This window comes from Hemiscyllium ocellatum, chromosome 33 (assembly GCF_020745735.1).
Source record: "Hemiscyllium ocellatum isolate sHemOce1 chromosome 33, sHemOce1.pat.X.cur, whole genome shotgun sequence".
In the NCBI taxonomy this organism is placed as follows: domain Eukaryota; kingdom Metazoa; phylum Chordata; class Chondrichthyes; order Orectolobiformes; family Hemiscylliidae; genus Hemiscyllium; species Hemiscyllium ocellatum.
This window is the reverse complement of record NC_083433.1, coordinates 15,966,888-15,983,545: the sequence shown is the minus strand read 5'-3', so window position 1 is coordinate 15,983,545 and position 16,658 is coordinate 15,966,888. Positions and strand designations below refer to the sequence as shown.

The 16,658-nt window shown below is 47.6% G+C and overlaps 1 protein-coding gene across 1 annotated transcript in view; it reads left to right on the top strand.

The window, feature by feature from the left end:
• Positions 1–7,008, top strand: part of LOC132831161 (beta-1,3-N-acetylglucosaminyltransferase lunatic fringe-like) — a 59,005-nt gene extending 51,997 nt beyond the window's left edge. The window contains exons 7-8 of the mRNA XM_060849168.1: positions 2,606–2,691; positions 6,344–7,008. Coding sequence (XP_060705151.1) covers positions 2,606–2,691; positions 6,344–6,395 — 138 coding nt within the window. The 3' untranslated portion in view covers positions 6,396–7,008. The remainder of the gene's footprint in view (positions 1–2,605; positions 2,692–6,343) is intronic.
• The last annotated feature ends 9,650 nt before the right edge of the window (positions 7,009–16,658 follow it).

Here is a 16,658-nt window from a genome sequence, read left to right as displayed (position 1 = left end):
GAACATTGGGAGTCTGCCCTTATCGAGGTTTATAAAATCATGAGGGGCATGGATAGGGTGAATGGGCAAGATTTTTTCTCCAAGGTAGGGGAGCCCAAAACCAAAGGGTATAGTTTTAGGGTAAAAGGGGAAAGGTTTAAAAGCAGTCTGAGGGTGATTTTCACACAGAGGGTGGTACGTGTATGGAATGAGCTGCCAAAGGAAGTGGTGGAGGCTGGTACAATTACAACATTTGGGCAGATACATGGGCAGGAAAGATTGAGAGGGATTTGGAACAAATCCTGGCAAATGGGGCTAGTTCAATTTGGGAAATCTGATCGGCATGGACAGTTTGGACTGAAGGATCTGTTTCTGTGCTGTATGACTCTATGATTGATCCTTGTATATTACATTGCTTTGGATCTACAGCACAGAAAGAAGCCATTCGGCCTGGTCTGTGCTGGGGTTGATGCTTCACATTTGTCATCTGTCTTTATCTATCCCTGTCGGCAAATGGGACTCTTTGGAATTCTTTTGAGGCTGAGCGATTAACGACTCGAAACATCAACTCCCTCAGTTTCCAAGGGATACGGGGGGGAAGTGGGAGGTGATGGCTCAGTGCTATTGTCATTAGACTGTTAATCCAGAGACCCATGTGGGGACATGGGTTCGAATCATGCCACAGCTGTTTGGTGGAATTTGAATCCAATAATCAAAATGAAAATCTGGGAATTGAATGTCTAATGATGACCTTGAAACGATTGTTGTAAAACCACATCTAGGCTTCTTTTGGGGGAGGAAGCTGCCATCCTTACCTGGATTGGCCTCCATGTGACTCCAGACCCACAGCAATGTGGTTCACTCCTGACTACTCTCTGGACAATTTGAGGATTGGCCAGAAATGCTGGCCTAGCCAGCGATGTCCACATCCCATCAGCAAATAACCAAACAATGGCACTCAGGTAGAACATTGACTTGAATAACAGAGCCAGCTCAAGGGCCGAAATAGCCTAATTCCGCCCTCTCTCCTTTTGTTCAAAATGAGTCTGAGGGCTAGCCTGAGGTTGGGGCTGAAGGGTCTGAAGGATAGGCTGAGGTTGGCACTGAAAGGGTCTGAGGGCTAGGTTGGGGCTGGAGGATCTGAAGGATAGGCTGAGGTTGGGGCTGAAGGGTCTGAGGGCTAGGCTGAGGTTTGGGCTGAAGAGTCTGAAGGATAGGCTGAGGTTGGGGCAGGAGGGTCTGAGTGCTAGACTGTTGTTGGGGCTGAAGGGTCTGAAGGATAGGCTGAGGTTGGGTCTGAAGGATAGGCTGAGGTTTGGGCTGGAGGGTTTGAGGGCTAGGCTGAGGTTGGGGCTGAAGGGTCTGAAGGATAGGCTGAGATTAGGGCTGAAGGGTCTGAAGGATAGGCTGAGGTTGGGGCTAGAGGATCTGAGGGCTAGGCTGAGGTTGGGGCTGAAGAGTCTGAAGGATAGGCTGAGGTTGGGGCAGGAGGGTCTGAAGGATAGGCTGAGGTTGGGGCTGAAGGGTCTGAAGGATAGGCTGAGGTTGGGGCTGGAGGGTCTGAGGGCTAGGCTGAGGTTGGGGCTGGAGGGTCTGAGGGCTAGGCTGAGGTTGGGGCTGCAGGGTCTGAAGGATAGGTTCAGGTTGGGGCCGAAGGGTCTGCAATAGGCTGAGGTTGGTTCGACCCTCTTTGATTTGATTGGATTTATTATTGTCATGTGTACCTGAGTACAATGAAAAGTTTTGTTCTGCGTGCAGTCCAGGCAAATCATAACATAAAAGTGCATTAGGCTAATAGAACAGCGAGGGATAGTGTTAGAGCTGCAGAGAAGGTGTACAGAGAGTGAGATCAACATTCGATTTAAAATGTGAATGGTCCATTCAGCATCTAATAACAGCGGGGGACGGAGCTGTTCCCGCACCTGTTGGTACGTGTGTTTAAACGTTTGTATCTTCTTCCCAATGGAAGAGGCTGGAAGAGATGTGGGAGGGGTCTCTGATGATGTTGGCTGCCTTCCCGAGGTAGTGGGAAATGTAGATGGAGTCAGTGGATGGAAGGTTGGTTTGTGTGATGGTCTGGCTTCACAACTCTCTGCAGTTTCTAACGGTCCTGGACAGAGCAGTTGCCATGCCAAGCCGTGATGTATCCAGATAGGATGCTGGCTCTGGTCCTTTATAAAAATTGATGAGTGTCTTTATGGACTTGCCGATTTTGTTTAGACCCTCGAGGAAGTCGAGGAATTGCTGTGCTTTCTTGACCATAGCGTTAACGTGTGTGGACCAGACAGATTGTTGGTGATGGTCACTTCCAGGAACTTGACGGTCTCCACCTCAACACCATTAATACAGAAAGGGGTGTGCCCTCCTCTCCACTTCCTGAAGTCAATGACCAGCTCCTTCGTTTTGCTGAGATTGCGGGAGAGATTGTTATCTTTATGCCACACCCGCTAAGCTCTCTATCTCCTCTCTACACTCTGTCTCGTCCTTGTTTGATGTGAGCTATGAGTGTTTAAGTAAATGGTCATAGATAATGGGTCTTGAAGCAATTTATCCTGTTATGGGGTTTAGCACTGAGGACAATTTAACAGATAAGAAATCAAACTAAAGTTTAAATGATTGTTTCCAGGTCACTCTAAGTTATGGAACCTTTGAGAACAAGCAGAATATTATCGAGATGAAAGGAGCATTTTCGGTAGCTGAAGACCCTTCCAGGTATGTTGCAACCCATTGGTGCTCGGATTTGAATCATGGGATATTCAGTAAGCTAAGACCGAATCTGATCCTCGCACTGTGGGAGATTGTATCAAATCCTTTAGCTTATCTCATGATATCTGAGGCTTCAGCTTTGCTCAGTCACCACTGGGTTATCGAGTCCCCATCTGTTTGGGGAGGGGAGAATCATAGAATCCTTGCAGTGAGGAAAGAGGCCATGTGGCCCATCAAGTCTGACCCTCCAAAGAACATCCTGCCCACCCTGTCCCTGTAACCCTACATTTCCCATGGCTCACCCACCTTGCCTCCACGCTATTGGTAATTTAGCACGGCCTAACCTGTATATCTTTGGAGTGTGGGAGGAAACCCATGCAGACACGGGAGGAATGTGCAAACTCAACACAGACAGTTGCCCGAGGGTGGAATTGAACCTGTGTCCCTGGCGCTATGAGGTAGCAGTGCTAACCACTGAGCCACTGGGCCGTCCTAATGAGGAGCCTCTTGTTGTCACTCCTTCCACCATTGGCACACAGGCAGCAGTGTGTACCATCTCAAAGATGCACTGCCGCAACCTATTGTATTCGCAGCACCTTCCATCTAGATGAACAACAGATGCTTGGGAACACCACCCCTTGGAAGTTCCCCTCCAAGCCATTCTCCACCCTGATTTAGAAGTGTTTCACTGATCCTTCACTGTTACTGGGTCACAATCCTGGAATTCCCTCCCTCAGAGCTCAAATGGACAGCAGCGGTCCAAATGAGGCATCTCCCCACGACTTTCTCCAAGACATTTAGGAATGGGCAATAAATCCTGAACTAGCCAGACCCTCTCACCCCTAGAAAGAACTTAAGAAAAAAGACTAGCTGTTTCTCCGCAGGGAGGCGAAGTGATGGGCTAGATTGGTTTTGCTGGACTGTTAATCCAGAGACTCAGCTCGTGGCCTGGGAAGCTGGGTTCGAATCCTGTCACGGCAGATGGTGGGATTTGAATTCAGTGAAGATTCTGGAATTATGAATCTAATGATGAGCAGGAGTCTGTTGTCAGGAAAACCCACCTGGTTCACTAATGTCTTTTAGGGAAGGAAACTGCTATCCTTACCTGGTCTGGCCCACATGTGACTCCAGACCCACAGCAATGTGGCTGACTCTTAACTGCCCTCTGGGCAATTAGGGATAGGCAATAAACAATAGTCTAACCAGTGACGCCCACATCCTGAGAATGAATAAAAGAAAAAGCTTACAACTATTCCCAAACCACTCCTGCATGGAGTAAAATTAAAATTCAGGGGTAAGGTTGCTTGGAGACATTTGAAGCAAGGATCAATATTTTAAATTTGAGGCATGCTTCACCAGGAACTCAAGGGGAAAAATAAAAGTTAAAAATGGTTAATGTTTGGAAGCCAGTGTACCTCCATTTTGAAGTATGCAGGATGAGTGTGTTTTATTTTCCAGTTTTACTGGATTTTCTTTGAAGTGTCGACACAGGAGTGATGGGCGAATGTGAGTGGCTATTAAAGTTATTGATTATCTTATGTTTACAGGGGTGGAAGGCGAAAGGTCAGGAGGCGGCTTCTGGAATATATTTGAGGCCTAAAGTCAGGCCTACAGCAGGCCTCTGTAGAGTTGATCTTTGGGTTATGGGAGACAAACTAAACACACAATATAGAGAAAGTTAGGGACCACAATCGCCCTTTAAAAGATCCAGAACTAGGTTTTACATCAAGAGACAGGAGTGTAGCTTACCACTCACTGGTGCTGATTCCCTGGCCTGCCGAGTTAATGAGGGCACCTTGAGATTGATTTGCTTCCACTGTCACTTCATTAATAATCATTATCTCAACATTGTCTTGCCATCAGAAGGTGAAAAAAGACAATAACATTCAGATTAGAGGCTCTCATGCTCTTAGATTGCCATTAAATAATTGCAATTAATACTCAGGAGTTAATGCTCTGATAAACATTTGATCTCTATCTGACCTCTCTTGAAATGTGTGTGTGTATGTTGATGCTTGAGCGTGTATGTATATGTTTGTGTGTGTGTACACATATGGCTGTGTTTGAGTGTATTTACCTGTGTATGTATGTGTGTAGATTTATATATATTACACATGTACATACATATGTGTATACGTGTGTGTGTGTGTATGTATATATTGCTGTATTTATGTATAATACACACGTATGTGCATGTGTATACATCTTTAAATGTATATAACTGTGTTTGAGAGGATGCTGCATGGATCTGTCCCTGGGGGCTGCTGGGTCTGTCCCTGGGAGCTACTGGTCTGTAGCAACGAAGGCCATTCTGTCCCACAGACCTGCCTACTGCTCCTATCCCTCCCTGTGCATGTAGATGAACTTCTTGATTGCTGACTGGGCCCTCTCCTGCCTGGTCTCTGGCAGCCCTCCGAGTGCTGATGGCCTGGTGCATGTCTCCCTTGGGTCTCCCCAGCTGTGGCTCCACACTCCCCTCCCCCTCCCCCACCGGCAGGTGTAAGAGCTGGTGCAGGAGGCAGCTTTGCTGATTCTGCCCCCCCGGAGGCCTCTGTATACTTCCTCTTCCTCTTCCTCTTCCTCTCCCGAGGTTGAGATGCTGGGTGTACCTCCATGGAGGTGGTGGTGCTACCTGCGGAACAGTAGAGAGAGGGGACGGGTGTCTCTGTGTCCCTACAAGAGGGGCTCCTGGCCTTTCCCAGTGAGGGTCAGTGTGAGACAGTGAGGAGGCATTCCACCCCCCCCCCCCCCCCCCCCCCCACCCCCCACCCCCACTGCCTGTCCTGATTGAGGACAATCTTCACCTGGAATGTAAGAGCTCGAGGGATTGAGTGAGGTGTTGGTGCTGCTGACGTGTCCCAAGGGAGTGAGCAGCCAGTGTGCCAGCAATGTTGGTTTTCCGATGGGTATCCGGTATTTGGGAACGGTGCGTGGAGTGATGGAGCTAGTCCTGGGCATTAGGAGGCTGGCGTGGTGGGCAAGCTTGGTACAGTATGGCAAGAAATCTCACTGGGCCTCATGGTGGAAAACATAGATGTAATCCGTCAAAAAAAACCTCATAGCTTACAGTCTATTGTCTGTCAAAATTGTCTTTTATTGATTCATGAGGAAAGTGTTGGAGATGAGACCGTTGTTGAATAACAAGCAAGGGTGAATGCACACGTGTGTGTAGATGTGTGTGGTTGATTGTATGGTCACGTATGTGCATGTGTATTTGTGTGTATGTGTCAGTGTGTGTATGAACGCCAGTGTACCTCTCTGTCTGACTCTACATGCATGTGAGTGTGTGAACACATGTGGGTGAGTGCGAGCATGTGTGGAGAGGCGTATGGCTGAGGGGAGGCATGTGTGTGGATGAGGGGTGGCACATGCGCAAGTGCGAATATGCATTGTGTGTGTGTGTGTGTGTGTGTGTGTGAGCTCCCTGGGACACAGGGAGCGGGGGGAACCTGCACATGCTGTGCACAACTGACCCAGTGGCGCTCCATGTGTGCTGCAATCCAGTTGCAGTGCCACCTGGTGCTGTCTGTAAGAAACTGCAGCAGGAAGCCATTGTTTCCTCAGGTTAGTGGGGGTGTGGGATCCAAACATGAGGGAAAAGCTACCATCCTTCCAAAAAATAACAACCAACTCTTTTTGTTTTTAATGTCTTCTCAAGATTCAAGTCCATTCACTGTCTACTTTACCCAGACACATCTTGGTGCCCTTAGAAGAGCAGCCCTGACCTCTGTCACTGTCAGGGTTAAAGGTTACTGCGACATAGAGGTCACCGCTGCCAACTCTGCACTTTCTGAAAGCACTTTGGGCCAATTGACTTGACAGAGAAAAATGGAGTTAACTTTCTTAAAAAAAAAAGTCGACCATGAATGAAGGAGAACAGAAAATCAAAGAGGACTGAGCCGGACAATCATTGCTAGAATGATGGTGAAGAAAATGGCCGCCCTCCAATGGTTCACACAACTGAAGGAGACGACATTTAGCACCAAACTTTGACTGGACCCTTGATCAGGGATTATTTTAAGAGAAATTAATTTTAAAGGATATATTTTCTTACTTTTTCCTTCCTTGAAAGAGAACTCTGACTGAACACCTACCAGGTACCACATGGAGAATAATGATAATTGCCTTGTTTGGTGGCCGCGGGAATTTCTCTGAAGAATTCTTGTACATTCAATAAAAGCAGTGCTGCCAGGTTGCACAGGAAAACAGTTTACTGATCGGTCGTTTCCTGACTGCAAGTTTAAACAATTCTGTTCATTTTTTTTAGAAAATAATGTTGTTAATATAAAGAAAAAACAAAGTAAAGAGTTCTAGTTTTCATGATGTTTGTGTTCTCTCTGTATTTTGTGCTGAAATTGGCATTGCTCTGAATATTTGTTTGGCTCAGAGTTGCTGTTGTAGTTTCCTGGCCTGTTCTGGCATTAAGCCTTTCCTACAAATTTGGGTGTGTCTTTGATGCTGAAGATTCTTTGGGATTAGGTAAGGGAGATTAACAAAGCTTTTCCCCAAAGGTGCCAGCTGATAGTACCCGCTCGCAGTGTTCCAAAGAACTTGTACATGCACCCTTGTGTACACTCACACTTGTACACTAGTGCATCAGAGCTAGACACCAACAGCAGGCCTCACGCACACTGTCGCCCACTCATTCTGTCCCCCACCTCACTCTCTCCCTCCCCCTTCTCGCTCTCTCTCCCTCTCCCTTCCCCCACTCTCCCCCTTTCCCGCTCTCCCCCCTCCCCCTTCCCGCTCTCCCCCCCTCCCCCTTTCCCCCGCTCTCCCCCTTTCCCCCGCTCTCAGCCTTTTCCCGCTCTCCCCCTCCCCCTTCCTGCCCGCTCTCTCTCTCTCTCTTCCCCTTCCCGCTCTCTCTCTCTCCCCCTTCCCGCTCTCTCTCCTACACATGCACACGTTCTCCCCCTCTCTCTCTCTCTCTCTCTCCCACATTTAAGCAGAGCCATCGCTCCAAACGCAATAACAGATTTCCCATGTTGCTCTTTCTATGCCGATAGAGATGGCCAATCCCGTTGCCTGTTTTACAACAACGACTGCACTTCAATATGATGTTATCAACCATAAAGTGCTTTGTGCTGCCCTGATGCCATGGAAGTTGCTATATAAATGCAGGTCTTTGTTACGTCATATGGAATTCTTGCTGCTAACAGTGACATGTCTGTTGGAACTTTGTGCTAGTCTTCTATCTTCTCCCACCCCCCATATTCCTACACTTTTTATTTTATCCAAATAACCATCCACTGCCCCAGTGGGACGTGCCTCCAGCTCATTTCCAGGCAATCCCTTTTATACCTCATGTGAAAATGTTTTCCTTTTCCCCTCACATCACCCGTGCTTCTTTCAGATGTCCCTTCCAATCCCTGCTCTCTCCTTGTTCCTTGTGAAGGAGGAGCTTCCACTATCTACTCTGTTCAGCCTGCTCAATCCCTACAATGTGGAAGCAGTCCCTTCAGCCCATCGAGTCCATACTGACCCTTGGCAGAGTGTCCCACTTCCCTATAACCCCTACTTTCCCATGGCTCATCCATCTAATCTGTGGGAGCACCTGGAGGAAACCCATACAGACACGGGGAGAATGTGCAAACTCCACACACACAGTCGCCCGAGGCTGGAATCGAACCTGGGTCCCTGGCGCTGTGAGGCAGCAGTGCTAACCACTGAGGCATTCTCTCAGCCTTCATCTTTCTAAGGGGGATAGTCCTAACCTTGGATTAGATTCCCTACTGTGTGGCAACAGGCCATTCAGCCCAACACATCCAAACTGACTCTCCAAAGAGTAACCCACCCAAACCCATTCTCCCTGAATAATGCGCCTAACACTATGGGCAATTTAGCACGGCCAATTCACCTGACCCATGCCTCTTTGGATTGTGGGAAGAAACCTACACCGACACGTGGAGAATGTGCACACAGACAGTTGCCTGAGGCTGGAATTGAACCTAGGTCCTTGGCGCTGTGAGGCAGCAGTGATAACCACTGAGCCAACCTGTCGCTCTTCAATGTATCTGCGTGACAGAAGTTGCTCATTCCTTGAACCATTCATGTAAATCTCTTCGCACTCTCTCTCCAATGCACTCACACCTCCTACAATGGGGTGCCCACAACTGTAGACCTTACTCCAGTGGAGGCCTGAAAAGCATGTTCCCAAAGTTCAGCATTGATTTCTCCTTGCACTCTATATCCTGTAATAAAACTGAAAGCATCGTGTGATTTAATAACTGCTGTCTCCACCTATCCTATCATCTTTAATGATCTGTACACCAGCAAATACACCCAGCTCCCTCTGCTCCTGCACTCCCTGTGGAATTGTCCTCCCTATACTCTATTGCCGTTCAATGCTCTTCCTGTCAAAATGCATCACCTCCCACGTCTTTGCACTGAACCTTATCTGCCTCCTATCTACCCACTTCATCGACCTGTCAATATCCCTTCAGAGTCATAGAGTCATAGAGATGTACAGCACAGAAACAGACCCTTTGGTCCAACTCATGCACGCCGACCAGATATCCTAATCTAATCTAGTCTCAGCACCCGACCCATATCCCTCTAAATCCTTCCTATTCATATACCCATCCAGATGCCTTTTAAATGTTGCAGTTGTACCAGCCTCCACCACTTCCTGTGACAGCTCATTCCATACACGCACCACCCTCTGCATGAAAAAGTTTCCCCTTATTTCCTTTTTATATCTCACCCCTCTCACCCTAAACCTATGCCCTCTAGTTCTGCGCTCCCCCAACCCAGGGAAAAGACCTTGTCTATTTACCTTATCCATGCCCCTCATCATTTTATAAACCCCTTTAAGGTCACTCCTCAGCCTCCAACACTCCAGGGAAAACACCACATTATCTTCCTCATGCTTTACAATTCTTCCAAGCTTTGTGTCCCACACTGGCGAAAGACAGTGTTGTCATGGTGATGTCTGGGAACTAGTAATCTCGACGTCAGTGCTCTGAGGCACAGGCCCGTCCCACCACAGCGTCTGGTGGAATTTAAGTTCGATTAATACAATTGGGAAATGGAAGATTGACTTACTAACGGTGGTCGTGGAGCTGTCGTAGATTGCTGTGAAACGCTACCTGGTTCACTAATGGATGTTGCCTGGTCTGGTCTGTCTCTGACCCTGCGACCATGGCATTCATTATTAATGGCCTAGCAATTCTCTCACTTCTGAAGTTATTGCTAACAAATTCTGGCCTTGCCAGCAACACCCAAATCCCATGGAAGAATGAAAATCATAAATGAGTTTTGAGAAGATTTGTAGCTCAAGTTGAGGTTCTGGATGTAACTTTACTCGCTGAGCTGGAAGGTTCATTTTCTGATGTTTCGTCACCATACTAGGTAATATCTTCAGTGAGCCTCTAGATGAAGCACTGCTGATGATTCCTACTTTCTATTTATATGTTTGGGTTTCTTTGGGTTGGTGATGTCATTTCCTGTTCCTTTACTCAGGGGGTGGTTAATGGGGTCCAAGTCAATGTTGTTGATAGAAAATCATTTGCTATCTTGGCATCATGCGTGGCATCAAAGATCCTTGGGCATCACCTTCCAAACCATGCCCACTTCCATCTAGAAGGACAAGGGCAGCAAATACATGGGAACACCACCCCCAGCAAGTTCCCCTCCAAACCATTCACCATCCAAACTTGGAAACATAGTGCTGTTCCTTCAGAGTTGCTGGGTCAAAATCCTGGCATTCCCTCTCCAATGGCATTATGGGTCACCCCACAGCACATGAGCTGCAGTGGTTCAAGAAGGCAGCTCACCACCACCTTCTCAAAGGGCAACTAGGGGCAGGGAATAAATTCTGACCCAGCCAACGAAGCCCATGTCCCACGAATAGAAAAAAAAATTGATCTTGCAATAAACATGCAACCACATATTTGTGCCATCTCAAAGACTGTTACTTACACATTTGGAGTACACCCAATTGCCTCAAATCAGTTGCTGAAACCCTTGCTACCTCGAGAGTTGGCCATTTTGATGTTCCCTTAGTCAGCCCTCTCATTCACCCCCTCCCCCCCCATTATCTTAATCCTAATCTCAGTGAATTTGCATTAGGTTTTATTGTTACATGTACTTAAGTCCAGGAGTCCAGTGAAAAGTGTACAACGTCGCCACACACATAGCACCATTTTAGGTACTAAAATAGATTAGGTAGAAAAATAGAGCAATAAAATAGTTGTTGCCTTTCTTCTTATTTGAAGATGGAGAACTTTGAAAATTTCAAAATGGTGATTGAGGGATTTATGTCAGGCAACAGTACCACCACCTGTTAGTTAGTCATGTTAAAAGGTGACACAGATAGAGCTAAATGGTAGAGCCAGCTAAAGGGGCCAAATGGTAGTCACTGTTGGGTGATTGAATATTAAATACAGAGGAACCTCGATTATCCGAAGGACACAGATGAGTAGTTTGTTTGGTTAATCCAATGCTGGATGACATAGTTTAGCCGAGCATCGGGACCAATTGATCTTGCCGGACAATCCAAAATTCGGATAATTGAACGCTGGATAATCGAGATTCCTCTGATTTGGGAAGACCGAAACCATTGTTTTGCTTCAAACCCCGCCCCTTGCAACCAACCCCAGCTCTTTAAGATACAGAAAGTACTGGAGGAGCTCGACATCTGTGGAGACGGAAACAGAGTGGACGTTTTTGAATCCAATATGATTTCTTCAGGGGCAGGGGCAGTCGGCTGGTTGGTAGTGTAGAGTGATGCCAACGATGCGGGTTCAATTTCCAAATTGGCTGAGGTTACCCTGAAGGTCTCACTTTCTCAAACTCTCCCTTCACCTGAGGTGTGGTGATCCACAGATTAAAGCACCACGGGTCCTCTCTCTCTCTCTAATGAGAGAGAAGTCCTATAGTCTGTGGTGAATTCACATCTTCGGAGAGTGTGAACTCCATTTCTCCCTCCACAGATGCTGCCAGACCTGTTAAGTTTCCCCAGCGCCCTCTGTTCATATTTCCAGTATCTTCCTTTCAGTGAACTCCCTCTCTCTCTCTCTCTCTGGCAACATTCCGAGATTCAATAGATAAAGATTTATGTGCAATTTGATCCTGATTCCGACTTCATATTCATGGCATCATTAAAATGACAAATTCCCACCTCCTGAATGTCGTCTGTCTCAGGGCGTTCGTATTTTTTGTTACCTCGAGCACTGCTGCCTCACAGCGCCAGGGACCCAGGTTCGATTCCACTCTCGGGTGACAGTGTGTGTGAAGTTAGGACATTCTCCCCGTGTCGGCCTGCATTTTCTCCGGGCGCTCCAGTTTCCCCTCACACTTCAAAGAAATGCAGGTCAGGTGGATTGGCCATGGGAAATTGCTGAGGAGAAAGTGAGGGCTGCAGATCATGGAGATCAGAGCCGAGAGTGTGGTGCTGGAAAAGCACAGCAGGTCAGGCAGCATCCGAGGAGCAGGAAGAATCGACGTTTCGGGCAAAACGTTGATTCTCCTGCTCCTCAGATGCTGCCTGACTTGCTGTGCTTTTTCCAGCACCACACTCATGACCATATTAAATTGCCCCATAGTGGTTAGCACTGCTGCCTCACAGCGCCAGAGACCCGGGTTCAATTCCTGCCTCAGGCAACTGTCTGTGTGGAGTTTGCACACTCTCCCCGTGTCTGCATGGGTTTCCTCCGGGTGCTCCGGTTTCCTCCCACAGTCCAAAGATCTGCGGCTCAGGTGAATTGGCCATGCTAAATTGCCCATAGTGTTAGGTTAAGGGTATGGGTAGGTTGCGCTTCGGCGGGTCGGTGTGGACTTGTTGGGCCTGTTTCCACACTGTAAATAATCTAATAGTGTCTAGGAATGCGTAAGCTAAGTGGATTTGCCATGGGAAGTGCAGGGAAAAGGGTGGATCTGGCTGGGATGCTGTTTGGAGGGTCAGTGTGGACTCAATGGGCAGAATGGCCTGCTTCCACCCTGTAGGGATTCTACGGAAAAAATTCCGATTTATTCCAGGGCTAATTTACACATTGGGACCTCTGTCAAATGAACATGTCCGAATCTCCACCATATGTGACTTAGCTCTGACTGAATCCTGTCCCCTTACCATCTCTGTACTCACTGACCCACCCTGGATCCCAGTCAAACAGCACCTTCACTTCAAAGCTCCTGCCCTTGTGTTCAGTTCCGTCCATGGCCTCCCACTCTCTCTATCTCAAGTCTCCTCAAAACCCACGCTCCTTCGGCTTCCTGTGCGAATCATTCCTTCATCGATGAGTGTCCTGGCACCCCAAGATCTGGAATTCCCTCCCCACATCTCTCTGCCTCTTTACCTCGCTGCCCTCCTTAAAGACAATCCTGGAAGAGGTAGGGACAGTCACAACATTCACAAGACATTTGGGCAGGCACATGGATCGGAAATGCTTAAAGGGATATGGGCCAAACACAGGCAAATGGGACTAGTTCAGCTTGGGATTGTGGGCAACATGGACAAGTTGGGCCGAAGGGCCTGTGCAGTATGACTCTATGGAAACAACTCTTTGTCCAAATGTTTTACCATCAGACCTAATGGCTGCATGTATGACTCAGTGCCATATACAATGCTCGTCAGGGTTAAAGATGGGACATAACCTCAAATTGTTTTTGTATGGCTTGTTCCAATGCTTCTTTAGAGTCATATACAGCACACAAACAGACGTTCAGTCCAACCTATCCAATCCGACCAAATATCCCATCCTAATCTAGTCCCATTTGCCAGCACTTGGCCCATATCCCTCCAAACCCTTCCTATTCATGTACCCATCCAGATGCCTTTTAAATGTTGTAATTGTACCAGCCTCCACCACTTCCTCTGGCAGTTCATTCCATATACGTACCACCCTCTATGTGAAAATGTTGCCCCTTGGGTCCCTTTTAAATCTTTCCCCTGTCACCCTAAACCTATGCCCTCTAGTTCTGGCCTCCCCCACTTTGGGGAAAACACCTTGTCTATTCACCCTATCCATGTCCCTCATGATTTTATAAACCTCGATAAGGTCACCCCTCAGCCTCCAACGCTCCAGGGAAGGCAGCCCCAGTGTATTCAGCCTCTCCCTGTAGCTCAAACCCTCCAACGTGCTGGCATGTGTTACAGGCAGGTGAGACGAGTTTAGTTCAGGATTATGGTCAGCATGGACTTCTAGGGCCGAAGGGTCTGTTTCCATGCTGTATGAGGAGAAAGTGAGGTCTGCAGATGCTGGAGATCAGAGCTGAAAACGTGTTGCTGGAAAAGCGCAGCAGGTCAGGCAGCATCCAAGGAACAGGAGATTCGACATTTCGGGCATGAGCCCTTCATCAGGAATTCATCAAGGCTTGGTGAAATGTTGACTTTCCTGCTCCTCGGATGCTGCCTGACCGGCTATGCTTTTCCAGCACCACACTCTCGACTCTGATCTCCAAGATCTGCAGTGCTCACTTTCTCCAGTATGACTCTGTGAGGGTTCCTTTGTTTTATTCGCAAAATAAACTTTATAAATTAGTCACTCGAGCAGTTCGATTCTGTACGGTCCACATAATGAGAAGAAACAAGCTTAAGACAATTCTGACTTGAACAAGATTATATTTACATACATTTGAGGTAGCGAGAGAGTACTGAACAGGCCCCCATTTTTTTAATCTCAAAAATATACTTTATTCATAAATTTATTTTGATATCTATACAATTGGTGATGGCATACATTTGCATACATTCCATTTCTTTACATACAGAGATTGGAATTAATCATTCGTATGCAACTCTGTACATCGACTATCCAGATATTCTGTTGAGGTGTCAGCAGAGCCCAACTACTGCGTGGGTCCCCTGTTCTTAGGCAGGCAGATGTTACACGGTGTTCTTTCCCCACCGCGCCTTGGCGGCAGCTGCCCCAAGCTTCAGCGCGTCCCTCAACACGTAGTCCTGGACCTTGGAATGTGCCAGTCTGCAACACTCAGTCGGGGTCAACTCCTTCAGCTGGAAGATCAACAGGTTTCGGACCACCCAGAGAGCGTCCTTCACCGAGTTGATGATCCTCCAGGCGCAGTTGATGTTCGTCTCTGTGTGCGTCCCGGTGAACAGGCCGTACAGCACGGAGTCACGCGTCACGGCGCTGCTCAGGACAAACCTCGACAAACACCACTGCATTCCTCTCCAGACTTCTTCTGTGTAGGCACATTCCAGAAGGAGGTGTGTGACAGTCTCATCCCCCCACAGCTGCTTCGAGGGCAGCGTGCGGTGCGGCTGAGAGTCCGGGCGTGCATAAAAGGATCTCACATGCAGAGCCCTTCTCACCACCAGCCAAGCCATGTCTTGGTGCTTGTTGGAAAGTTCTGGCGATGAGGCATTCTGCCAAATAGCTTTGACCGGCCCCCTTTTAACTTCGGCAGAAACACAGTGGTCTTTCCTTATAGGTTATGGTTTCTCTTTCAACATTAGCCTTTCTGGTGAGCATCGGGAAGTTGTTAACAATGGAGTGCACTACAGTTACCTGCAAGTGAGCATTTGCAGAATGGGTGTCAGAATATCGGGGATGGGGACAGGGGTGCGGGGAAGGGTGACACTCTCTCCTAACTCTCCCAGTCCCCTTGCCCGCAGGCACCAATTGTAAACTAGCACGGTCTGCTGCTGGGCTGCCTTCTCTGGAATTGGCCAACTGAGAGCGGGACTGGGGAAACTAAACTGAGGACATTATGCGTCTTGCAGTCACTTACCAAGCCAACAGGGGGCAATGCTGTTCCACAGCAGCACCAGCTGTTTGGTTCACAAATGCAAGTGCTGTCTCTTTAAATCAACCTTATTAAAACCTGGGAACTTTGAGTCATGGGAATTAATTTTTAAGAAGTCACACGAATTTTTAAAAAAAATGGCTAATATTCTTTGCAACATTGCCACAGAAGTGCAATGAATTGTTGTAGGCCATGGAATATTGCATTTATTAATCATTTTGTTCCCTTGGCCATTTCTGCTTTTATATTTTATTTATTTGTTTCTAATATAAACTCATTTTGGGGATTAATAATGGATGGAAATTTAACACTGAACACATATTGCTGAAACTGTGGAAAATACATTGAACTCTCCCCCCATCTGAGAATATTTGTCTTTTCCAAAATGTTTTGCAGTCCTGCTTCTTAAAGATAAATTCTGCTCCTCAGACAATTTGACCCGAGTTCAACAGGAGGAGGGTCTAAGCTGTAAGTTCCCCTCCAAGCCAAACACCATCCTGACTTGGAAATATATCAGGTGAACGTGAGGGCTGCAGGTGCTGGAGATCAGAGTCAAGAGAGTGGCGCTGGAAAAGCACAGCAGGTCAGGCAGCATCCGAGGAGTGGGAGAATCGACGTTTCAGGCATAAGCCCTTCATCAGGAATAAGCTCTTCCTAACAAAGGGGTTTTACTCGAAAAGTCGATTCTCCTGCTCCTCGGACGCTGCCTGACCTGCTGTGTCTTTCCAGCACCACACTCTCAACTTGGAAATATGTTCCTTCACTGCCACTGGGTCAGAATCCTGGAATTCCCTCCCTAAGAGCGTTGAGAGTCAACCTACTGCCAGTGGACTGCGGCAGTTCAAGGAGGCAGCTTATCACCACCTTCCTAAGGATCATTGTCAATGGTGGGCAAGCTAATGCAAGAGTAACAGCTTCTCAAGAACAGCTTCTTCCCTCTCATGAGAGGGCCGTTATGAATGGCCCTCTCATGACTATAGAGTCATGATGGGGAGGTCCCGGTGTTGGACTGGGATGGACAAAGTTAAAGATCACACAACACCAGGTTATAGTCCTACCTACCAGGTAGCTGATGAAGGAGCAGTGCTCTGAAAGCCAGTGCTTCCAAAATAAACCTGTTGGACTATAACCTGGTGTTGTGTGGTTTTTAAGGAGAAAGTGAGGACTGCAGATACTGGAGATCAGAGCTGAAAATGTGTTGCTGGAAAAGCGCAGCAGGTCAGGCAGCATCCAAGGAGCAGGAGAATCAACGTTTCTCCTGCTCCTTG